The sequence below is a fragment of the Ambystoma mexicanum genome, chromosome 10 (genome assembly GCF_040938575.1).
Source record: "Ambystoma mexicanum isolate Mex_15411 chromosome 10, UKY_AmexF1_1, whole genome shotgun sequence".
NCBI lineage: Eukaryota > Metazoa > Chordata > Amphibia > Caudata > Ambystomatidae > Ambystoma > Ambystoma mexicanum.
Genome location: NC_090932.1, coordinates 1,303,685,940 through 1,303,711,963, shown reverse-complemented (window position 1 = coordinate 1,303,711,963; position 26,024 = coordinate 1,303,685,940). Strand labels below are relative to the sequence as shown.

Here is a 26,024-nt window from a genome sequence, read left to right as displayed (position 1 = left end):
TGACCCATTTGAATAGTGGCAACAACTATTCACAGCACCTCCACCTTAACCTGCAACCGAGGCCTTCTCAGAAGTGTTCCTGGGCCAACCAGTCAACTGACCAGCTTGCGCAGGACCTTTGCTCTGGAACCACTGCCATCTTGAGTTAACCCTTGAGACTTTGGAGATCGTAAGCACTGGGTATAAGGCACTCTCCTGACGAGTTTCGTACACCTAGGCAGTCTAGGTCTGGAATTAGGAGAGTATGTCTGAACCAGAGTGCACACTGTCACTGTGTCGCCCAGCCGTGGTTACGAACTTCCAGGGTGCACTGCTGCTGTGCCCCTCTTTGCCCCGAGACGTGCTGCCGTGAAATCGAGTCGATCCCTTCACCAGGAGAGAATTCGTCACAGTCCTGCCACAGAATCATCCCTGGAACTCAGCCGCTGAAAGCCACAGAGCCGCACAATTGCAGCATTTGAACACGCAACCGAAGTGGACTCGACTGCCGGAATTTGGTCCGGAGTACGCCTTGGGTCAGTGAGTACTTGCAACCCTTACCGGGGGACCCTGGAGCATCCATCCATTTTTACGCATGAGTTTCCCCTAAGGGCCTCTCACCTTTCTCGAGGGAGCCTGTGCTACCATCCTTTTCCCAACTCTTGGAACCTGTTCTGTCCTATTGGGGAGACCCTCTTCGAATAGTGGGAACTTATTCTTCACTGCCTCACCTGCCTTTCTGAGCTGCTACAGCCCGTGCAAAAGACCCCAATTTTGCCCAACCGCACAGTCGCATGCAGCTAGCTGCATCCAAAGGTACATATGAGCATAAGGCTCCACTCTTCTTAGGGATTGGACTGCCTCTAAGATAGGGTTCATACAGTGAAGGACTGCCTAAAGTATATTCGCACTACTTGCTACCATTCCCTTACAGGTTGTGGACCCTTACTGTGTGCCATTCATTTAGGCCATTGCAACTGTATATACGTTTTATAGTAGTGTTGTGTGGGTTTAAGTATTTGCTTGTGTTTGATTTAAAAGGCCTTTAATAAATGTATAAGTATTTTTGATATACACCTGACTGAGAGTAATTTGTAGTTGCCTTACTGTGTGTGCCCATTGTGGGCTTTCGATCACCCTCACCCCTCCTGAGACCTAGCTTTGGCCGCTGCCAATGCTACCTTGATTGGGCTGGCTTGACCAGAAAGGTTAGCCTGTTCCAAGAAACTAGGTTGGCCTTCTAAACCTCTGACCACTAGGTCAGAGTTCAGAAATCCATCTTAACAATCATGTTGGCACCAGCACCAAGGCAAGAAACCTGTGCCTCTCCAGGCTCAGCGGGAACCACGGAGCAGTGGGTGCGCAAGCACCAGGAGAAGGCTGTAGGAGCAGGAGGGGCCTCACACCCCTCACTGCAATGTCCTCGGCTCGCTCCAGCACACCCGTGAATAGAATGCTGCATCGTGGACGGGCAGGCCAGGCAGGGGTCGGGCGGCAAACAGAACGTAGGCTACCAGCGGCGTGGTGAGGCGGACCGCGCTCAAAGTCAGTTTGGGAGGTGGTATGCCTCCCTGGTTAATGTGTTGCCGTCTTCACCTTGTTGTGCGCACTGTAACAGTGCTTAATGCGCTGTCCGAAGGAGGTGGGCTGCAGAGCCACAATCTTAGTGCCCCCACCTATTTCTTTTTTAAGTCTGAGGGGCCCCTCCTATAGGCATACATGCCAACACTCCCGATTTAGGCGGGAGACTCATGATTTTTCAATAAAAAAATGGTGCTATTTTTTACTGTTTCCCACCTAAAATAATTATAAATTCAACGTAATTCTATGGGCCAAATACTGTTCCCGATTTCTGTGGTGAAATCTCCCACTCAGCAGCTCCAGAAGGTTGGCATGTCTGTCTAGGACACGTGGTGGTGGGAGGGCCCCGTGGTGGGAAGCCATTGTCTGTAAGGCCTTCTCATGCATGGCCACAGAAACCATGAGAGCTCTGGTATATAATGTGTGCCCTATATTTATTACACAGAACTGCTTAAAAAAATATAGCTTAGTAGCTGTGCCTTATATGTGATGTTTCATCCGCCGGGCACAGACGGATGTGCGAGGCAAGAGCGAAGGCCTCGGTAGGGGTTCGCGCTGATACGCAGTGCGCGGGGGCGGCGCAGTACACAGAAACACGACCACTCTCTCGGATGCATAAACCCGGACTGGCGTTGAAATGCCAGTTCCGGTGATACCTTTATTTCCACTCTTTTCATCCTGTGTCACGTGACCCTGTATCTCGGGACACGTGACACCACATTCTTCCCCAACTTGGAGGCAAAATTCCCATGGCTTAACAACAGTACTTATATTGAGTCTTACTTCTGAACGGGTAAATGTCTCTGATTCAGTCTTCCTCGATGTATTCCGTCCACTACATATCCCTGGAGGCGGGATGATGGTCTAGGCTTTTCTCTCAGACTGTATCGGGTGCTTCTTTCCCGTGGCACGTCTTCACTGGCGGCCTCCGCTTCGATTTCTTCTTCTTGTGGCGCCTCTATGTTCTGCTGTGGTGTGGGTCTTTGGGGTGAGTGTGCTACTTCTCCCCTCTGGGGTGACTGTTGTTCTTCCAACATTTCTTGGGGCACTTTTCTGAAATGGGAGACGTTCCTGGTTACAGTTTCTTTCCCTCGGGTTGCTGTAATCATGCTATGGTTGGTGGTTGTGACGGTCCATGGGCGAGCTTCGAAGTTGAGGGACATTTTCTTCGGCGGTGCCCGATTCCTGACGAGGACTGTGTCACCAGGGTTTATTTCTCTGTGGTATGCTCGTCGAGCGATGCTTTCTCGCTCGTTGTGTCTTTCCCGTCTTGCTTCCATCTCGATGATGTCCGGATCTGGCGCTGTCCAGTTGGGGTGTACAGGTAGTTCTGCCTGGATGGGTACTCCAAACATGAGGACAGCTGGACTGACTCCCGTGGCCGAGTGTGGGGTTTGTCGGTGCGTTCTCAGAAACCGATATACAGACTTCAACCAGGGGTGTCTTTGTTCTTTGGCAATCCTGATGATTTTATTCAGTGATCCCATGAAACGCTCTGCGTCACCATTTGCTTGAGGCCATCTTGGGGAGATGCGTTGATGTTTGACGTTGACCTCTTTGAAAAATTCACGTAGCTCTTGACTGGTAAACGATGGCCCATTGTCGCTTTTTACTTTCCTCGGGATGCCATGTGTGGCGAACATTTTCTCCAGTGTGAGGATGGTGGTTTCTGCGTTCGTCGAGGCGACATGTTCTACTTCAGGGTATCTGCTAAATTCATCGATTACCACTAGCAGGTATCCTTCTCCTGCGATGGTGCAGTGGTCCATGCTGACGGCGTCCCATCGTTTTTGGCTTCGTGGGGCGCAGCTGATTGGTTCTGGGTTTGCTGGTCTCCGTGACGCTTGGCATGCTGCGCAGGATTCTACGAGCTCAGTTATCCTCTGGTGCATGTTTGGCATCCACATTCGGGATTTTAGGTAGGCGGTTGACTTAACGATCCCTTGGTGTCCACTGTGGGCCAGCTTGAGCGCTCTGTCTTCTAGGGATTCTGGCAATATGATCCGGTGTCCTTTCAATATTACTCCTTCAGGAGCTATTGAGAGCTCATGTCTGATACCGAACAGGGCCCTGAGTTTGGCTTGGGCTGTGGCTGTTTGGTGAGTCATTGACATGAGGTAGGTCTTCCAGTTTCCTGATTGTATTGCCGCGGTCGTGTGTTTCAGGACAGTGTCGTCTTCTGTTTCTTGTACCACTTCCTGCAGCGTTAAGGCTCGTGGTCGGGCACACGCTATTACGTGACAGACGTGTTCGTCTGTTTCTGTTGCATGGTGCTGTTCTTTGTCTGTGGCTGGCCGCGGATGGCGGGACAGGTAGTCTGCCGGGTTGTCCGATCCTGGGCGGTATTCTACTTCGATGTTATAAGGTTGCAGCTGCAACATCCACTTCTCAATACGGGCTGGAGGATGCGGGGCGGAGCCCCGGAATATCGGGACTAGGGGCTTATGGTCGGAGAAGACTTTTGCCTGCTTTCCTAGCAGGTATACTTTGAAATGGCGACATCCCCACAGAATGGCCAAAGCTTCCTTTTCGATATGTGCGTAGTTCAGTTCGGGCTTGGTGAGGGCCCTGCTGGCAAATGCGATTGGGAATATCTTGCAGTCCTTGTCCGTTTGGGTCAGCACGGCTCCTAGGCCAACCGGGCTGGCGTCGACGAGAAGCTCGGTCTGTCGGTCTATGTTAAAGAATGCCATGGTGGTGGAGGCGGACAGGGAGTCTTTTATTTGTTGAAAAGCCTGTTGGTGAACCTCCGTCCACTCCCATTTCTGGTCCTTCTTGGTTAGTTCTCTGAGTGGGTTAGCAATGCTTGCGAGATCGGGAATGAAACGTGCACAGTAGTTGGCCATTCCCATGAAACTTCTCACTTCCGAGGCGGATTGTGGTGGTTCAAATTCCTTTATGTCTTGTACCTTGGACGGGTCTGGGGATACTCCTGCTGCACTGAATATGTATCCGAAAAAGCATAGTTCCTTTTTGTTGAATTCGCATTTTTCCGCGTTGAGGGTCAGGCCTGCGTCTTCGAGTCTCTTTAGAACTGCCGCTAGGCGTTGGTGGTGGTCGTCTTTGTTCGATGCATATACGAGGATATCGTCACTGATGTTGGTGGTCCCCTCGAGTCCAGTGATGGCTTTGCGGATCTCATGCTGGAACACTTCCGCCGCAGACGATATCCCGAAATTGAGTCTCTTGTATCTCATCAGGCCAAGATGGGACGAAAATGTTGTGATGTATCTGGATTCTTTAGATAGTTTCAGCTGGTGATAGCCAGACCGGAGGTCGAGCTTGCTGAAGATCGTCGCTCCCGTGAGGTCTACGATGAGCTCGTCGATGGTGGGAGTGACGTGGCGTTCACGGCCGATAGCTATGTTGGGGAGTCGCATGTCGAAACATATCCTTACCGCGCCTGGCTGTTTCGGTTTCTGGGCTACTACCATCGGTGAAACCCACGGGGTTGGTCCTGATGTCTTCTCGATGATTCCTGCGTTTTCGAGCTTGAGTAGTTCCTTTTCTACGGCCTCTCTCAGATGGAAGGGGATTCGCCTGTGCCGTACTGCCTTGGGTTCGATAGTGGGGTCTATGTGTATCTTAACTGTTCTCCCTTTTAGGCGTCCGATGCCCTGGAACAGCTTCTTGTGTCGTCCTAAAAGGTCGTGTAGTTCATCATGTTGCGCACTGAATGCGAAGTGTATCAACTCCAGCTTTTTGGCTGTTTTGCAGCTTAGGAGGGTTTCGCACCCAGCGTCTACCACGTATATCCGGGCACGGCAGTTAGCGTTATTGTGAGCAAAGTCTGATTTGAACGATCCTCGCACTGGCAGGGGTTTCTTTGATCCATAGGCATACAGCCTGACTTTCCTCTTGAGGAGCTCTGGTCTTGGGTTGAGTCTGTTGAATGCTGTCACGGGCATGACGTTTACTGTGGCACCCGTGTCAATGATTACTTTCAGTGGGTCCCCATTGGAGAGGATTGTGCATGATGGTCTCCTCTTCCGCCGTGATTTTCGTGGGTCCACTGCTGATATTAGGTGCACTCGGTGTACTCGCCTCTTCCCTTTTTTCTTCCTTTCTTTGCCTTGCCTTTCGGGGGATGAGTCGCTGTCGCTCTCATCGCTGTCACTCGTGGCTGGGGATCTTTGTGATTCGTCGACCGCCCTGGCTTTCCCTCTCCGCGTTGGTTGGCGGGATCCCTTGGGCGCGAATCTCCTTCGCGGTTCTGGTGCTGGCCGCGGGTCTGTGTCCCTGTCGTTCTTGTTCGGCGGATTTAGGCAGACTGCGGCATAGTGATTCAGACGGTTGCATTTCCTGCACGTGGACCCCCACGCCGGACAGGATTCACCTTTGTGCCATGGGCCTCCACACCATTTGCAGGTTTGGTCTCGTCTTTGTGGTGGTTGCGTTCTCGGGTTCTGTTTAGGGCGAGTGCTTTGTTGTCGGGAGATGGCTGCTACGTCTTCTGTCGGTCCAGGGTTGTCCAGCGGTAGTCTCTGAATGGCTGCTTCCATTACTGCCACTTGGTCCTCTGTTTGTTCGCGGAGTCGCGCCATCTCGAGGATGCGAGATAACCGTACATTCTTCTCCGAGAGTATCGCCCTCCTCAGCTTCTCAGAGGAGATTCCATTGATGATTTGGAGGCGGATGGCAAACTCCTCGTCTGGAAACTCACAGCCTACCGCCATTTCGCGAAGGCGAGCGTGAAACTTGTCCACTGTTTCTTTTTCTCGCTGTCTTGCCATGCAGAAGTGGAAACGCTCGTAGTCTGGGTTGAGGTCTGGTTTAAACATGTTGGAAAGCGCGGCTTTTGCTGCGGCGTAGTTGGCATCGCTTCCTCTGTTTGGCGTGGCGTTGAATAGGCGCAGGGCGGCTGATCCTATATTGAGGAGGAGAAAAGTGCGCATCTTTTTGGGCATAGTGATGTCCCTCGCATCAAGGTGCATCTCAAACTGCTGTAGCCATATTTCCCATCTGATGGCTGCTCCATTGGTGAACGGGTCGAATGGTGGCATGAACGTTGTTAGGGGTCAGTGCGTTCATCGGTGAGGCTCCTCCTTGACGAGGACCTGGTGCTGGCTTCCGTTGGGCTGGATGTCGGGTCGGACATGTTGTGCCTCGCGGTGTTGCGCCGCTGTGTTGCAGCTTACCGTGTTGTGGCAGTTGGGCCTGGTGAGTGTACAGCGCGTGGTCCCACGTGCGGTGTCGTCAGCAGGGCAGGCCGCATGTGATGGCTGGGTCGGCCGCGTGTTGTTCGTGTGATTCGCACAGCACACGTAGCGTGGGCGATGCTTGCTGCTTGATGCAGCTGCCAGGGCTATTGAGGATGCTGTCCGAGGGTTTGTTGGGTCCTTGAAGTACTGGGGACACTACCAGCCGCTGCGGGCGGATTCTGTTGATGCTGGGCGGGGCCGGCGTCAATGCCTGCCGGCTCCGTGATATCGCAGACGCGGGTCCGTGGATGCGACAGCTCCCTTTTTCGTCGGGGCTCGCGACCCACTTACCGCCTCGTCGCCAGTGTGATGTTTCATCCGCCGGGCACAGGCGGATGTGCGAGGCAAGAGCGAAGGCCTCGGTAGGGGTTCGCGCTGATGCGCGGGGGCAGCGCAGTACACAGAGACACGACCACTCTCTCGGATGCATAAACCCGGACTGGCGTTGAAACGCCAGTTCCGGTGATACCTTTATTTCCACTCTTTTCATCCTGTGTCACGTGACCCTGTATCTCGGGACACGTGACACCACATTATACACTCCAGTGATTCCACAATACCTACAATACTGAATGGAGCCCATGCACATGTCACTTTTTTAGGTCATATGCCTAGAATAAAACAGCATAGACTACAAAGTTGCGAAGTTTTGTTAATACCAAGAGGTTTCTAAGGTAGACCCGGGGGGATCGAACCTGTGTTGCGCTTTCCTCCCAAGACAAATTTGTATGATTGGTGGCAGGGTGGGTCTGCCCATCCCCTAAATATCATTCAAATGTCACACAAAAAATAAGGTAATGTCACACATAAGTATATTGCAAATGTCATTACAATGGGGCAGAGAGCAGTTGGTTTGTCGATGTGTTTGTGGCAGCAGGTTGCAGATGAGGACTAAAATTTGGAAATAATTATTTTGAAGATTCCTGGACGTTGACTTTAATCCATTACAAGGTAAGCGTCATGTCTTGTTCTCCCGACCCATCGCTTACCCTTTCCGTAGGTCGGTCAGCTCATACTCCTTGCTAAAATGGCCACCAGGGTAAACCTCATATCCCGTGCTTTTTGTGAGATTGGTACCTAGCTCACTGTTCAGGTGTTATGTAGCGCCAATCTCTACAGAAGACGGGGATCCCGAGGGTGGCACGCAGACTCACTGAAGAGGTACTTAGACTAACTCAGCCAATCTGTGATTTTCATAAGAACTTCTTGTACCGGCCCGGGTGAGAAGAGATACGGGCCGATGTTATGTCATATTTGGTATCTTGTAATGGGATACAAAATATTTTATAACACCGTCGTAACTCGCCACATTAAAACAATTCGGTTCTTTCAGGTATTTTATTTATAAAATCCGCTGTGTTTCTATCAATGCTACCTTCTTATTAAGAAGACTGCAAGCAAAGCAATCACGTGACTGCACGTCTGCAATCCAACGTTTCACTAAACGTACGTTGCACGTGTCCAGGAAGTCAGATGATCCCGTTGTAAGATGGCCGCCGTGAACAATCTGTTTTCTCACTTCATGTCCTGCCTGCGTCAGGCGTTCGGTTAGGCACCTAAGTGCTGGGGTCTTTGAGTATCCACGTGAGAATCGTCTTGTTCTAGAGACCGCAAGACTTCACTGCTTCAAAACATGGGAGGACAGGAAAAGAAGAAGGTAAGATGCACTGCACGGGCTAAAGTAGGCATGCGTTGATGAAAGTATGGAGTAGTATCTCTTATGGCGTAAGAAGTGAAACGTCAAGGGACCTGGGGCGGGGGGAGAACATGGTGATCTGTGGCGATTGACGTGTAGTATTTCGACAGGGGACTGGGGGGTCTCATTCTTTATGTTTTTGACTGTTTTGATCTGTCATTGGGGTTGGTTGGATAAGCCTCATTACTCCTCTCTGGTTTAAAGTGTAGTCACGGTTTGAAATGCTTCTTGGTCTGTGTTATCTTCTCATAGTAGAGATGGGTTTCACAGGGTCTGGCTGAGACGGGCTTGTAGCGGTCAAAAGGATTTGCAGTAATCTTAGCAAGTTTCTTGATCAGAGGGTTTGCATTCTGATCCAGTCCTTGGCAGAAATTCCTGTTTAGCTTCCCTCGAGTGCCAGCTCCATGTGCAGGTCTGCTGTTCTTGTGACTGGGGAGAAGCATACCTTGGTTGCATATAGTAATTTTCATTCATCACAGTACTTGTGTGGTCTCAACCTACATGTCGGTAATCCATTCAATCTTTTCATTGTATCATATATATCCCTCCCCTTTCCGCTAAGAGCATACCGCTCCCAGCCCCATGGCTGTCACAAGATGTGGTGAGGACTGGGGCAAAACATTTGGTGAGGCCCCCTGACAATTTTTTGCATTGGGCCAGCGGCAGCACTGCCGAAAATAGGAGACTCGAGAAATCTCCCCTTGAGTTTGTGTGGAGGAACACAAATATGGTTTATTACAACTGCAAATCAACTACAGCAAAGTTAGATGTATCTACTGAAGAAAGGTGTATGCCTAACTAACTTTTGTATCATATGCATAAATGTGTGTATATATATATAGGAGAGCATGATGGCGTGTGGTGCATGACACCAGCATTAAAGAGCACTTTGCCCATGTGTGCGCATTAAAACGCACATCATAGATGACATACAGTGGAGGCTGGTACATTTCGGCTCTTACGACGCTTAAACGTTTCTGCCAATTATGCAGGATCGACGGAGCACAGTGTGGGAGCCCAAACCAAACAAGGGTAGCTTGAGGGGGTTTCTCACTCACAAGAAAATGTTTGAAACATTGGGTTAAAATGATGCATTTTACAGCACTTTCTTTGCAAAAATAGAAATCCATAGTTTTCAATTGGTTTTGTATGGAAGCACATGGAAAATCCCAATAGTTGTAAATCGCCAACTGTGCACATGAGCATGTTCCAATACATTTCATGCCGCCTTTCAAGACAGCATATGCTAGTTAAAAAATATATTCATGCTGGTTGTTCCCATGTATGTCCATGCAGGCTGCATCAATATATACCATTATTACCATGTACGGACTCCCAGCCAGTAAAAATGCCATGCAACGGAAAGTATGTGCTCTCTGACTGTGCACCATAAGTGTTATTTCTGGCTAGATTGGCCTAAATTCATTGTGGGCCAATTTAGCCAAGCAGTATGCTTGCTTTAACCTTGATGCATAGTCCTCGGCATCAAGGGTAAAGCAAAAAAGAGCATTGGAAATGCTAACAGTTTGGGCTTTCGTGTAGGCATGGGAAAGGCACTGCTTTATTGGTATTAGCTGGCCGTTGATGGTACCAGGTGTAAAATGGTTTGAGTATCTGAGCAGCTAATAGCAGTGCCCGGCAAATGCCTAATACTTATGTACAAGCCAAAACTGTTGACTTGCCAATGCTTGCTTTTAACCGGACTTGTAGTGAAAGACACGCAGGGTGCTTTTAAAGAGTGGCTGAAGGCAGGCCTGGTCAAGACATTTTTATTACACCAGTACTGTGTTTACAACTCCAATTAAGTCATTAACGGAAAACTCCTTTGAGAAAACACTTGCAGACACATGAGGGCAACGTTTGATAGCAAGGCTTCATTAAAGCTAGCTCAAAGAGTTCCAATGAGAAGGTGTTTTGGGTGGGGAGGGCATGAACTGGATGAGAATTGCCATAGGGATTGGCATGGCAGGAGAAGTCAATGGGTGGGCAAATAACTAAACATCTACAAGCTTTGTGTCCCTCCCTTTCTTCCTATCTGTACTCAACGCTATCATTGGGACGGATCTTCTCAGATCCAGGACCTGGCAAAACATTTCTCGCCAGATCTCAGATACAGCTCCACAATCTGGGAAATCTTTGTGCACTATGTTTATTTTGGAATGCTGTGGTGTTTTTGTGCTTTAAACTGTTGGGCAGAGATTTGAACTTTGGTTGCTACGTTCCAAAGGGGATCACTTCCCCACAAGACCACTTGATGGTCTGAGCAGGAGCCCTGTGAAATCCCTTGTCAATGTTGCGCTGTACTGGAAATATTGAGGTGCATTTTTTAAGTTTAAATGGGGTGCAGATTTTGAATTTTGCTGACTGTAAATCCTCTGAGCGGAAGAGGCAAATGTTCATGGGGTAACTAAAATACCTGCCCTACACTCCAATCCTCTCGTCGCTGGACCTGGCCTCTTTCACCGCGGTAGGAGGGATGCCCCAGAAAAAAGACAATTTCCACCATGGTCTGTTCGCTAAAGCAATAGTTTTGGCCTATTGCTGGCACACCTAATAACCAAAAAGAATGCCGCTAAACCCCCTCCCGAAAAGTTGGGCTTTGTTGACTCGACCTGGATGCATGGGTGACGGCAGCCCCTGGTCACTTTGAGGCAGAAGGCCTCTTTCGTTGTGTCGCCAGCCCGTAGCACTCGTGAAGGAGCGGCAGCAGCATCAAACATGCAGAGCACAAACCTATCCATGCAGTATCAACAGACTCACTTTGATAAAGCCAACGTCTTAACTTCTGATCTCCGCTTATAGATAGCCCACTTCTCCAGAAATTAGCATAGCATCATGAAAGTAAACAACCTCTGAATTGGGGTGAAAGGTACGACTAGAGGCCAAAGGGAAAGTGAAATAGCTGTTCAGCTTCGTAACTGGGCTCAGGGAAGTGGGAGCAGAGCTGGCTGAAGATGTCGGGGCTGGTGGGGCCCCATTTCTTTTTGATGTTTGTGGCACCCTTTGCCTTACCGATTAGAAAAATAGGCCAAGTATAGGCCAAGGCACATGGGGAGTGCTTAAATCAATAATTAAGTCAAAATAATGCAGCGAGGTAGTTAAAAGCTGCAGTTTATCTGTCGTTTCTGTGTCATAAGATTACCAACATGGGGACAGCTGCTTGGGGGCCCATTTCAACAGTAAAAGCTGAAAGGCCCAGATGCCATCCCTCATTAAGTAGACCAACAGGCAATGGGTTTTCTAGGCCCACTAACTATCCGCTTTCAAAACTGTCATTCAGGCCCTGCCGGGCTGACCAACAGAGCCATGGCCAGATGGAACAGGACACAAACAGTAAATGATGCCTGTGCTTTGCTGTTAACAAAGGCCAAGAAATTACTAACATAAAACGTTTCACTGTTAGCACCTGCTCCATTTTTAGGTAATTGAAATAATGATGTAGGATTAGCACTTGCATGCCAGGGGTGTAAATAGAAGGCAAGTGGTGACACAAGACCTCTCATTCTCACAGCAGTCCTTAAGTGTGACGTTTCAGAAAGGAAGACGAGAGTTAGCTGCTTGTAACATTAAAGCTTCACCAGAATAGTCTCATTTGAATGTGGAAAGATGTTAGATGCCCCCACACAAGTAAGTTAGCGCCTCTCCCAACATGTGAAGTGTTAGTTTACGCTGGACCTCCTGGACATTTTAGCCTAGGTGCACCTCTGATGCCATGATGTCATTCAGCATGCCCGTTTTCGGCTGAATAACGGGAGGCAGCCGAGCTCGCTTTTGAGCCCTGCTCTCTCCCATTATTTTGCCGTTTGGCTCTGCAACAAACGGCTTTGCAACAAACAGCAAAATCACTGCAGGGGCAGAGAGAGCAAAATCATTGCAGGGGCAGAGAACAGACAGCACAGTCCCCCAGTATTAATAAAGGACACGGGTGGACTGTGCTGCCTTCTACTTAAAAGAGGGTGCTATGAGGCCCGGGGCAGTTTGCCCCTCCTGGCCTCCACTCCCATGACGGCCCAGCACAGCCCCTACAATGTCTCAGTTCAATACCCCCAACGCATCATAACCTTTTTACACTGAGCGCTAGGGTGGGAGCGATGGATCATAAATACTGTGATGAGGACATGTCGGAGTAATGAAGATTACAAGTAAGCAGCGCAGGTCATTGTGCTGGATTTACCGGTTCTGAGATCTGGCAAAAAATGTCTCCTCAGACCTGGAAAACATAGTTGTACCTGTTGTAATGGGAGAAGATACTTAAAACGCCCAAATGGGAGTACCAAAGAAAAATGAAACTGGAGAATCCTCTTCCAACAAAGAATGTTTTTTTCACATACACACTGCCTCTAATTGCCACAACTTCAGCTCTTTAGAAAAAGAAAGCAATGCTGGGCTCTTGACCGATATGCCACAAAAATACTGCAAACCTATTATAACAATCTAATTTGAGAGTGATTCCTCATTCCCATTATAGACATAACGGGGGTCTCTCTACTTTCGACACATTGTATGCACATGTGGTCTTCCCCAGCACATAGAATACACTTTTCAGAAACATCATTTTTAATACTCAATTTACAGTTGTAGCACTGTGCTCGCATCCAAAAAATAGTCAATTGTATAATGCTCGTGCGTCAGTCTACACGTTTCTAGTGTCAACCAATGTCGCCTAATACAATGTCTCAAAATATATATCGACGATACTGTGTCTCGGCCCTAAAGTGTATAGGTTCTCCCTTGCCAGATAGAATGGTTGCCCCGCAGTGGAACGAGAGGCCATTTTCCATAGTGAGCGGACACGCTAACTGGCAGCCGGAGGAGGCGTAGGTGTCATGCAAGCCAGGTTACATATTATAGAAGAAGCATTACAGTAGGATGAGGTGACTAGAATGCAAGAAAATATGTATGTTTTTACATCGGTTTATCTATTCGCTTGCGGGACCATGCTTAGCAGCACGGGACACCCGACATAATGTTGTAGCATTTAAACAGCAGCAGCAAATATGAATTCGATTTAAAGGAATCGCGCGCTCAAAAATATTATTGTCCCGAGCGTTTGGGCATGTGTTTTTAAGCATAGCTTGATTTATCGTACAAACATTTCCTATGTACCTTACCGTAGTTCTCACTTTTACACATGCAAAATCAGGCAGTAGGGCTCGGCCATCTTGTGCTAATCTTAACCGTTGCCACATTGCCCTTAAGGTGAACTGCCCTGGCAGCACTAAATCTTATCTCCCGCCCCTGAGTCTGACATCACCATTCCTAGTGATATTCTCTGCCTATCTCCATGACGTTACTGGGCAGCGTAGCCAAACGCGCCCAGTCATCGCCTACGTGTTGACGTCAGTTGACGCAGAACCTGGAATATCAACACACAGCGTCTCAATTTTGAATACAAAATATTATTTTTAAAGGAAACCGCGATACTCAATGTGCTTTTATTTCACTATGAACGCTCAGAGTACATCCGGCGATTGCCATATTCAAACACATTGGTAATGTCTGTCTTTGTTCTCGATCCACAAATGTTTATTGTGAGTCACACAATGTTCCTTTTGGGTATAGGAAGCGCATTGGACGCATCCGTGCATTGCAAGGCTTTGGCATCAGCTTGGCGCTATGCCACCGTAAATGTCAGGTTGCTCCTTATCGCTGGTACCGCGATAGGGCATATCGACCCCCAGGGAAATCGTCCCAAAACAGCATCATTGATCCAGGCATTTAAGTGTATCTGCAGCTGCCGGCTAAAGAAGCCATCAATTGGTATGTGGAATCGATGACATTTGCAGAAAGGCAGGATGTAGCTCTGTAGAAAATATAACAGAAATGCGTCTCAGTGGCCGTTCTTTGTTCAAATATATCAAATTACCCATAAATTTTGCACCGTGTGAAAACTAATGATGAACAGAAATGTCAAACAATGGAAACGCAGAGAAAACATTGTGGAAAGTTGAGCCTATGATGTGCTTGATAGGTTAATGCTATGGAGTATGTTTAGCTCCCAATGGGATGCATAAGTTGACGGAAGAATTCGAAGAACACAAGACAGCATTTTAACGGAATATGAGCGTAGAATTTGGCATTGGTGGAACCCGGGGACCCCAGATGTGGATCGACTATGTGCATTTTGGTGCTGGACTGCCCATTTGCCCGGGACAAAGACAAGTAGACACACACAGGTTCTTTTTGTGTGTCATTGCAATATCCCACAAACCACAACCCATTACTATCTAAGGCAGCAATAACAGTCATATAATGAAACCTTGACTCGTTCGTCTATGATATCGTCTACAGTAAAATGTACATAATATTCGGCATTTTCATAAAATGAAATTGCATGTTCCTTTGTCCAGTTTTGGAATGGTGAACCTTACCATATTTCACGGTATTACACACCTCCCTTCATTCATTCAATTTGGGATCCTCCCTTTCTTCCAAGGAAGAAAAACAATCAAACCTTATACTGTGTAGGAAGTGTGGGTGTGCACAGTTTACAAGTAAAATTCAAACGCTGTGACCTTCACTTCCAATGTGAGCGAATAGCCTTGCAGGCCATAGTGGCATCTGAAATATTTTTGAAAAACAAATTGTTTGCTTGCATCCACCAATGGCGCACAACATTTCTAGTGGTTTACTTTTTGAATGAAATGGAAAGTTAGTTAACTTCCAAATGCTTTCTTTTTAGTGTCCTCTGGTGGATAGCTCACTCTCCCAGCGCCTCGCACAGCAAGCACCCAACACCTGTCAGCTCAGCCCGTCTCCTGTTCTCAAAGCGAATCAACTAATCATTTTTCCAAGTAGCAAGTCTCGAGCCCTGACAAAATGTGCTCGTTCGAGAATGTCAGAGCAGGTCCTGCTCCAACCTTAGTGCACAATCAGTCTCTGCTCACTGACTCATGCCATCTCCAACCCCCTACTGCCAGGCTGCTGTCCCCTGAACCCATGACCCCTGTTCCCTTTGAGTGCATCTGGTCCCTAGCACCCCCCCAGCCCCCGCACCACCTCAACTTCACCTCCCATATAACTAATTAATTAGGAGTGGTCATATATTTTGGTAACACTCCCCACTGCATTTAAAATCATAAGACTTCGAGGGCGAGGGCCGCAGATCATAGATCGTCCCCTTTGATAAGGCATCAGATAGAAATGACCCCTAACACATGCACCATAAAAATATAGGTCAGAATGCACCCATTTCTCACCAACAACCCCCTTTGATGCGTTGTTTTACTTGCAGTCTGTAGTTCTTGCGTGGCAAGTTTCTTATGTAGCCTAGGTCTCATTCCTTTGTGGGACGCATATTTATTATTCAGCTATTTAGATACGTGCATGGTAAGGCAACTGCAGAACCCCAAAGTTGCTTTCATGTTGATATCCATCTGACCCACACCCGATCAGTGAAGGACCCACAAGAGCTTGACGAAAGTGGGAAATGTGAAAGCACATCCTTACACTGTATGGCGTCCTCCAAAAGGCACTTCTTGCAAAAAAAATGCACAGAGAGGATACATTTCAAAAGACAAATTTTACGCTTTATTTGGACACTTTATATAAACATTGTTGAACAAATAAATAGTTGATGATCATTAAAACAGGGAAATGAACTGTTCCACAAGGTCTGCTTTTTCGGTGTACAGGGCACGTTTTCAATGTTTTGTGGCAATGTATGTGTCCTAGGAACAGAATCATGAGCGATTACATGAGTATGTATGTCCAACACAGTCAAAGTGAGATCTTTCACAAAATCGAATTGGATTCCTGGTATATTGGCTTGACCACCCATTTTTTTGCTTATTTTAGTAAAGGCCATCGTGTAATGAAGCATCCCAAAGTTTCCTGCAGTCCTCTATTGTTCTCTCCCTACGTTCTCCAGATGTGCTAAAACCGCGAGTAATGTCCGATATTGCATCCCGTCCATGCCGAAATGCAATCTCTTGGGCCTGTACTTTAGGCACAGATTGTGGAACAGCTCCAAATCTCCCTTGTGACAGAATTGTGAGTCCCTTCAGATCTCTTGATAGAGTTTTATAAAACACTATCTTCTCAACAGCTTTGTGTGGACCTGAAGATGGAACCGACCACTTCTTGCGTTCCTGCTCCTCCAATAAAGGTCCATGTGTACATTGGTGAAAATGTTGGTTCTGTGTCCATGAGTGAACATTGGAACAGTGGTGCTTCAATGAGCGCCATTTTTCAAGTAGAATTTCCATAGACCCACCAAGTTTTGGATGGTTGCTCAAAGACTGGGACCACTGTAAAATATTTTCTGAACCTTTATTTATTTTTTACCAGCAGCTGTGATTTATTTTAAAACACTTTTTTATTTATTTATTTGGCAACGTGCATTGATGGCGAATGTTTGGAAACTGCTCTCTCATGTCTTTGGCTTTTGAAACATGTCTGTCGGTGGCTATCGGGTCTATTTGCATTCCCCTCGATTGGAGATCTTCCAGGGATGTTATAAAACCTTGTTTCTCCATGGCCACTGAGTATTTGCATTCAGACACCTGCAGACACCTGCACGACCACCAAATTCACAATTAGTTTTTGTTTCCATGTCCTGAAAGTGGTATGTGCAGTAATTTGCTGAAAATCTGGGGCTGTCACACTGTCCATCCCCAGCTAGCCTGAACCGTTTGTCAGAGAATGTCCTTTCAATTGACATTTGTTTAATTTTCCAGGCTTCACTAATGGCGGGGAATAAAAATTATCTCTGATATTTATAGTACTGCGTTTTAGCAAGGAACTGAAGTCCCACAAATTGACAGAAGCTGGAGAATTTACTAAAAGTAGAGCCACTGAAAAGTAAAACTGATGCACACAGTATATTTCCAGCTGGCACTTTGCCCAGCATCGGTTGAGCTGACCTTGAAAATGCTGCATGGAGCAGGGCACATGTGGCTTGGATTTTCAGGTTAAGTGCCTTGTGATACACGAGTCACATTCACCAATGGCTCCCCGCATACTTTCCCCCTCACTGGCTGGACACATTTCAGCATCCGTATAATCTGTGGCAGCTGTCGAATACAAGCTGTTCCTTTTTATTAGACTGTCGGCCTGCATGAATGTGGTTTGTGACTCAACTGTGGTGGTTATATCGGCCGAACAGGACACACTGTAGTCAAGCTCTTTGGCTATTTCCTCAGCCAATTTGCGTTGAGGCTTCAGCATCTGTAATTTCAGCTTATTTGCACACAAATTGGAGAAACCAATGTCGCTTGTTTATTGGGTGGCCATTTTTTTGCGGGTATAGATTGTGTCAAGTGGTCACTGAGTAGTTCAAAAGCATCTTCCTTATATTCAGTTTCTTCATCTTGTCGAGGTCTCACATTGTAGCAATGGTCCAAAAACACTTTGCTTGCTTCGCCGTTTACATTCCATTCATTTTCTGGCCATTGGGCATAAGCCGCTCGAGTCTGCTTATTGATTTGGACTACGCCGTGCCTCAAATAATACTTACTCCATGGTGAAATCTGTTTGGCAAGCAGCATCTCTTGTTTCATTTGTGGTCTGTGTCTTCATACTTTGTTTTCTTCTGGGCCCCTAGGAGATGGGTTTTAAAAACATATTCAATGTAAATCCAACATACAGTATATAGCAGTTTAGATTTTAAAATAAAAACATGTTATGAAGACACCAGCCCAAACCACTTTTTGTATACAAAATTGTTTTAGTTACCCTTGTTTTCTTGATTTTCTTTGAAACTTTGTTCTTCACTGTAACCACCGCACCAGCAAGCTGGTCCGCCACTTCATGTGCCGCCTCTTCTAATTCCCGACCTTGTATACATCCCTTGAATAGAATATTCATTAAAAAATTCAATCGTTTTTTTGAATCAAATTCTTTCCTCGCACATATCGCTTACATACATACCCCTGAAATATGTACGTCTTTTAGTCAAGATATACATTCCGAATTTCACCTTATTGATGGCTATTGTACTCGATTAGAGATCACTGTGTGAAACCCACTGCTTGTAATGTTGCACTCAAGCAGTTTGCATTGTATTCGGCATTAGGGTAGGAATTGTAACGTTAGAACTGAAATGGTAAAAGTTTGAAAAGAAGCTAGTTTATAATAATGTCACTGTCTAATAATATCAGATGTAGGATATACTTTCTTTCATTCAACAGAACTGTCAGTACGCATTCCCTCATGCTCTAAAGCAGCTCCAATGGATGATGTAATTGTAGTCTAAGTCCCTGCGTAACAGTGAAATTCAACCGACACAATCGGATGTAGTCAATGGTACATATCAATAAAAACCCATAAATGAAACCATATGTTAACAAACTGCAGGATACGTAAACTATTTCATATCTAAAATTCCATACATATTACCTTACTGTAATCAAATAGCGAAATAGAACTACCTGATGGGCGCTCAAAGTTGTTGTTCACTCCGGCAAAGAAATGGATGCCGAATTTTGCTGCTTCATTTTCAGTGCATTGTCACAAAGTGGTAAAGGGAAAATTAGATCTGTGGGAAGATCAAGAATATGAACTTCAACAAGTCTGTATGGCTCACCATTGTTATACTGGACGTGTCTGGGATGTCGTCACTACCAATAGTCTGCTTCAATGAATATGCTCACCTACAAAAAATTGACATGTGAAGCAACCGATTATGAAAAGATTGTGCTTATTTCGAAGGGCACTATAGCATAGTTTTATGTGTTCATAAATCATTGATGTTACTAAAACAAGGGACAGATGTCTAGCAAAATGGGGTATAGTTATAGAGCAATACAATCTGGTAAATATGCAAAGTTTAGCAAGAAACATTTACACCTAAAGCACCAATCTGTCCATCTAGTTACCTGTTCAGTACCCCAAGGACTACAGCTAAATCATGAACTGTGACTCACCTGAGGCAGCGTGTGCATGAATAGATTTGGAATTGTATTTGGAAGCAATTTTAAGAGACGTTCCGAGTCGATGCTTCTTTGTGTGCTGCGATTCGTGGCAAAGTGCAGGCTGCAGATGCAGAATCGATCACCCCTGAAGGCCCCCAAGACATCCTGGGCTCTACTTTCAAGCTCTTCCAGCGCAAATCTGCAACATCTGACCCATTCTCCTATTAGGTCTAGAGTCCTGGGGGGGGGGGGGAATATAGGCATTATTGTGCCTTTAGGTATGTTATGGGTCTTAGAACGGCAACCGTAAACCATACAAGCAGACGTTGTAGAAAAATCTGTAAACAAAAAAAGGCCACATTGTTAAATTATTTTGCATGAATAAGTGAGAAAGATGTAATTATATCATACTTTTTTTTAATGCAATGTTTGTTTTGGTTGCAGAAGCAAAACCTGTGTAGCGTAGCCAACTGTATTCTAGGATAACTTTCATACACAACTGATGTGACGCAAATTGTAACGTGTTACTCCCTTGAATGTACTATCCTGCATCAAAAGGAAACCTGCTTATAGACACGGCCCGCGACGGATGCAATCCTATCCCAGTTGACACTGATGACAATTGCTATATATCGAGAACAAATCAAACATAAGTCAATGGTAATGGCAATGAGATGAATGAACATTACACCACTGGGTACATTCATTCAAAATGTAGAGATCAAGAATAGATGATTAGGTGACCTTCCCTTACTTTGACCAACAAACAGATTCAGCAAGCAGGGTAGTTGGTTGCAGGAGAACAGGTAGCACGATCACGAGTTGACTTCCAATGCCCAGAGATGTTCACAGGTAGCACAATGACGAGCTGACTTTCAGTAGTCACAGATGTCCTTAGATAGCACGATCACAAGTTAACTTAGTGCTCACAGATGTTCTCACGATGAATATCAAGGGGTTTATAAAGAATTAGAAAAATGGGTGTTTATGTGAATGAGTGACGTGTATATGGCGTAGTCTTATGTGGATAGCAGTGGCGCGGCCTGCTTCAGGGGAGCTTTCCTGGAGACACTGGGTCTGGCTAGGCCATGTGTTCAATGGCCCCTGCGCGGAAGATACCTTTGAAGTGTACATGGTGTTTGGCACCTCGGCCGTCCCCCCCCCCCCCCCCCAAAGTCAGCCCTGCCTGGACAAGTGAGCGTGTCCTTGATTCACTGAAAAATTGAAACAACCATTCATAAAAGTTGTTTTTTTAAAATTTTGTTGCTGATGTTGAATGTTGATGGCACAAATGTACTACACATTATATACTTTGGGTTGCAGCACAGTGTGTGAAAATCCCCTGTACTGACTGCTGTCACTGGGGAATGTCTCTAATTGCACCAACGACACAGTTGGGTGTTACTCGTCGAGCGCGGTGTCCAAGCCTCTCATGAAGCCACCATATAAACGTACGATAGGCCACCAGCCTGTACACCTGTGGAAGAGAAAGATACAAACTGTATTTAAATGAACAAGAGAAGTGTATGAAACCTTAGTTGAAAATGCAATCTTGTATTCCATGGCATTGTTGCCAGTATAAATGTTACTTCATGGATCAAACAACTTGGACTTTAAAGTGTAGACACATTACAAAAGTGAACAACTATGCATTCCATTTCATTTGGGACACAGAGAAATATTTTTTTGTTTGTTGTACGTGAAAGACACATAAGATGACCACTATGATTTCCCCAAATTGCGAGAGATTTATTGAATTGCCAGACTACATTCATTTGGCAGTGATAGATGAAAGACAATATAGGAGAAAAACATGAAATGTTAGTGGCCTAAGTGACATCACATCTAGAGTACACTTACTTGTTATTTGGATTGCGAGGGCGAACTGTTGTGCGAAATTCGTGCATAAGCACCATCTTAATCCTCAACACGGACCGTGTGAAGCAGGCTGCCCTGAAGTCATGCAGCTTGGTAACGCATTGCGGCCGTGTCTCGTCTTCCGATATGTAGGACAAGCATCTAGAGTTTTCTCGCCTGCAGCAGTTCTCCTTGATTGGCATTACCTTGTACCGATTGCAGGTATACCAGGTGGAGACGTCGTCCATCCGACTAGGCTCAGGCTCTTGATCTGGTGATTCGTCCACCCAACTGTCGTCCGAAGCTCCATTGTTTCTGCATCTTTCTCTTTCGAGTAATTCCGCCTCGGAATACTCCGGCTCATACTGGTAGGGCTGTATTGTTGCCATTGTGCGACAAAATTAAAATAGAAAGTAATGATGGTACTAGTATCTGTACGAATGGGCTACGAGCAACGAAGATAGCTGAACAGAGCAGAAACAAGCCACAGGATACACAAAAAAAGACGGTGAAACGATTGGAAAAGCAAATCTGATGTCTGATGAGAAGCAGTCTGTTCATACTTAAGGAAAGGGGCATCTTGCCATTTCCATGGAGACACGTCATTAGATGGAGCACAGAGAACGTTGACACGAGACGTGCATTGGCGTTGTGAAATAGGCTGTACGCGTCTAGTGATGTCCGCCTCAGGGGCGGGGAACATGATTTAGTGCTGCCAGGGCAGTTCACCTAAGTGTGATGCGGCAAAGGATACGATTAGCACAAGATGGCCACGTCCTGCTGCCTGATTTCGCATGTGTAAAAGTGAGGAAAACTACGGTAAGGTACATAGGAAATGTTTGTACGATCGATCAACGTTTCTAATGATTGACAGAATCGACAGACATTCTGAGCATGAGTTAGAATTTTCCGTTTATAGAGTAGGTCTCTGGTTGGCCATAGGTTAAAGCGAAAAAATGTAATATGGCATGTCTATAAAAGACAGAAGGAGATTTCACTAGATGTTTTTCCGTGATACCCATTGATTTAGGACGGAAAATATCTGAGGAAAGAAGTTTGTATTGTAAACATAGCTGTCGATTTGTCAATCCAGTCCATGCAGTAGATCTTAGCTTTAGCCGTAATGTCTGCATGAGGGAGCACTCGATAACATCTTAACAACCATCGCTGGACAAACATGTGCTTACTTGTGAACAGATATTCAGATAGTTTTGAACATCACAGGCATTGTGGTGTATATTAGACATTTACGAAATAAAGCACAGTTTCCAATGATAAATTGCATGGAGCGATACTAGGCCCAACTCATCGAATCCAGGATATTGGGATGCATTGGGGCAGCTGTAGCATTTTCTGCCAGTATTTGTTTTCCCATCAGTCAAATATGAGAGGCGAGTGGCATGTCTGTTTCCAGACCATATAAGACAGTGGCAATTACTTTGGATTTCCAATACATCAATGCCGGGAAAAGAGAAAATTTGCCATATCGATGCAATATAATTTTGGTTTGAGATATAGCTGTGGTCAGTTTTCGCTCAATGCGTGTTACCTGGTCCATGGCTTTAGCCGAACCTTCAAAGGACATTCCCAAATAATGTAATTTGGAACAATCTCTAGTCTAGTTTTATTGATAATCCAGGGGTCTCAATTTATGTCCGGATTTAGATGGACAGTAATTAACTATTTGCGTTTCAGATGTATTGATTTTCAATTCATTGACATTGATGTATTGCTCAAATGTAGTGAGGAGCTTTTGTGGACCAATTGGGGTTTTTGCTATTAAAACCAGATCGTCGGCATACATTAGTGCCTTGATGGCTATTCCCTTAACTGTTGGTGAGCCCGAGCATACTGTTTCAAATGTGTATTTCACATCATGAATGAAGTAATTGAATGCAGCTGATGCTAACAGACAACCAGGCTTAAGTCCACGCGATGTGGGTATGGAAGTAGAGTAATACATTCAAATTGAGACGAATACGGATGGACGTATTGGATTGGAAACTATATATGATGTCGCACAGAGTTGCAGGACATTGATCTCGAATGAGTTTGGCTACCAAGAAGGCTCTAGATACTGAGTCAAATGCAGCAAACCCAAAGAAAGCTGTTGTTTGATATGATGACATTGAGATTTTATCGCGTTTAGGCACAATAAGTTTATGCCTGTTCCCATCCCAGCAACAAAGTACGACTGTTGTGTATCGCGAAGATTATGAGAGTGCATGCGTTGAAGTCTCTTAAAACACATTTCGCAAAGATATTCCCAGGTATATCGAGAAGGGCTATGGGTCCATTGTTCGTTGGTAAGGAACAGTCGCCCTTCTTGAATATCGGTAGTATTATGGAGGTTTGCCACGACCAGGGTAAGGCTTTATTTTTTAAGATTTGCTGAGACATGGTATGCAAAATTGATGCCCAAAGCTGTGGATTATCCTTTAACATGATGTTATGAAGACCATCTGGACCGGCTGCCCTAGAATTACTTGTCTTTTTAATGAATTCTATAATGGTGTCTATTGAGCACTCCAATATCCAAATACTCTATTAAATCCAAAACTGATTGAAGTTCTGTAATGCAGTGTCCAGATATGTCTTTTAAAATGTTGGATGCACTGGTGTTCTTGTACACCATTAGCCTGTGCATCAATTTGACAGTAATGGCTACGATTATTAAGTAGGAGCCAAGTGTCTGCCGAATTTATAGAAGCTTTGGACTTAAAGATTTCACTGTCCTGTTGAAATAGCCTCGCTCTACGGGGTCGCACCCAGTTTGTATAACATTTAGCTGATCTCGGGGCAATTTGTGGTGATGGGTTTGCTGATCTTGATATGAGTTTGCGTTCTTTGCAATAAGCGGCTCTTCTTTCTCGCACTTCAGGGTCAAAGGTATGACTGTTTGACTGACTGATTTTTCCTGATCACGATGTTATCCTTAAATTGAGCATATTGTTTGTTTTATTTACTTATAATGCGCAGCAGACCCGAAGGTAACCGGGCGCAACAGTAAAGAAAATGCAAAAAGTTACAGGGTAGCATCGGTTACATACAAAGTACAGGTTTGCCTTGTTGGAATATGTGCAGCATGCCATTCAATTGTGTTATTAAATACAGAGCTTTTGTGATGACCATGAAAAACGAGATCTAGCATTGTTGACAACAAGTGTTTGTGTGAGGAATTGGCGGTCTACTTCAGATACAGCTTTCTTCCACAAAAAATACAATAGTTAGCAAGTTGTGATCACTAAAAGATTGAGGTATTACATTTAGCGAGATCTGTGAAAAGAAATTGGTGTCCACGAATACATAGTCAATGGTACTAGACCAGTTTTGCCTATGCAATATGGGTTGAGCTGGTAAATCTCCTTTCACTGCCCCATTTAGCATTGTAAAGTTTCTCTCTGACATAAAGTCAGACCCTCTCTGACATAGTCAGACCATCTTCTAGCCTCCTGGTTGGCGCAGTCCTTATGCTCTAGCAATCAATATTGATATTGCCTGCTATAATGATAGATGTAATGTTGCAGGACATTGCTGTGGCTTCTAGCATATTCACAAGTTCTAAATAGAATGTTATCATCCGATGTTCTCTCAGGGTTTCGATAGATGTTTATTAGAGCAATAGAGCCAGTGGGGCTTACCAATTTGACTAATAGTAAAAATACACTGTAGGTCAGCCATGGTTTTATCACAAATTCTGAGGTTATTCTTGCTGCCACTAGTAACCCCGAAGATGGTCTGCTCTTAGCCCCTCTCGAGGCTGGTACAAAAGCAATCGTATAGTGGTCCCACAAAGGTATTTCGAGTAACCATGTTTCCTGAAATACTAGAAAGTCAAACGAAACATTGAAGTTGCGTATGGAGGACTCAAGATGACCATGCCTCTTGTATTCCAGCAGCATAACGAGAGTAACTTGTACGACTCCGGTCGCGACAGCTATGCTCTCGATAATGACGGTTTGTTATGTTGTACTGCCTGATGTTGGATTAAGTTAGCCCCAGAGCTCATTGAGGAGTACATTGGGTAGCTAATTTGGTTTTGGGAGTGGGCAGGGTCTTGGCTCTCCAAATGGCATTTAGCACACCACCTGAGGGGATCTATAGCCTTACTACAGTTAAGTTCCTCCCTGCAATGAACTCAATTAAATCTGTCACCGGAAGTGATGTACTCTAGTTCAATAACATTGTTAAAGATGTTGAGGACACTTTTCTGATTGAGGTCATATGAGTTGAATTGGCCTCCACGACATTTCGTTATCAAAGAATGGCAGTTTGGTCTAAGGTTGTGTTTGATACTTTGTGTATGAGGTGGTAAGGAGACTGCGTTTTGGTTATAGATAGCCTCACAATGAGGAGAGATATTTAGTAACGCTTGTTTATAGCAATTTGTTGCTTGTTGGCTGGGCACTCTTGAGCTTGACATTTCAGGTAGTTGTACATCATTCTGGTTGTTAGCGCCAGTTAAAATGGCTTGGATTTTTGATTTGCAGTTCCCTTGGGAGCATTGACCATGAAATGAATATCAGCCAAGTTGCTTGATTGTGACCTCACGGGTACAGCAATCGCTGATGGCATTATGTCAATATGGCTGGGGTCCGTTGGGCGATTGGGTGAATGTCTTAGGATGTCAGAAGGAAAGGTTTGTATAAGCATTGTTACGCTATTCTCTTTATTGGCCGTGCGTGAAAGTAATCTTGTCTCCAAATACTCCTCCACCATTTTTTTTATCTTCTCAATCGAGCAAGATGTCTCACTACTTGGGGGGGATCATTAGGTCTTACACCACTCATCGGTGCCCTTATGTTGAGATTGGGATTGGCGATTTTCAATAGCATGAACTAGTTTGTTCAACAGTGA

The 26,024-nt window shown here is 45.5% G+C and overlaps 1 protein-coding gene across 4 annotated transcripts in view; it reads left to right on the top strand.

The window, feature by feature from the left end:
• The first annotated feature begins 8,200 nt into the window (after window positions 1–8,200).
• Window positions 8,201–26,024, top strand: part of PES1 (pescadillo ribosomal biogenesis factor 1) — a 297,019-nt gene continuing 279,195 nt past the window's right edge. The window contains exon 1 of one of the 4 annotated variants that reach the window (XM_069619320.1): window positions 8,201–8,418. In XM_069619320.1, coding sequence (XP_069475421.1) covers window positions 8,395–8,418 — 24 coding nt within the window. In that variant the 5' untranslated portion in view covers window positions 8,201–8,394. The remainder of the gene's footprint in view (window positions 8,419–26,024) is intronic. The other 3 variants (XM_069619321.1, XM_069619322.1, XM_069619323.1) reach the window with 3 other exon arrangements.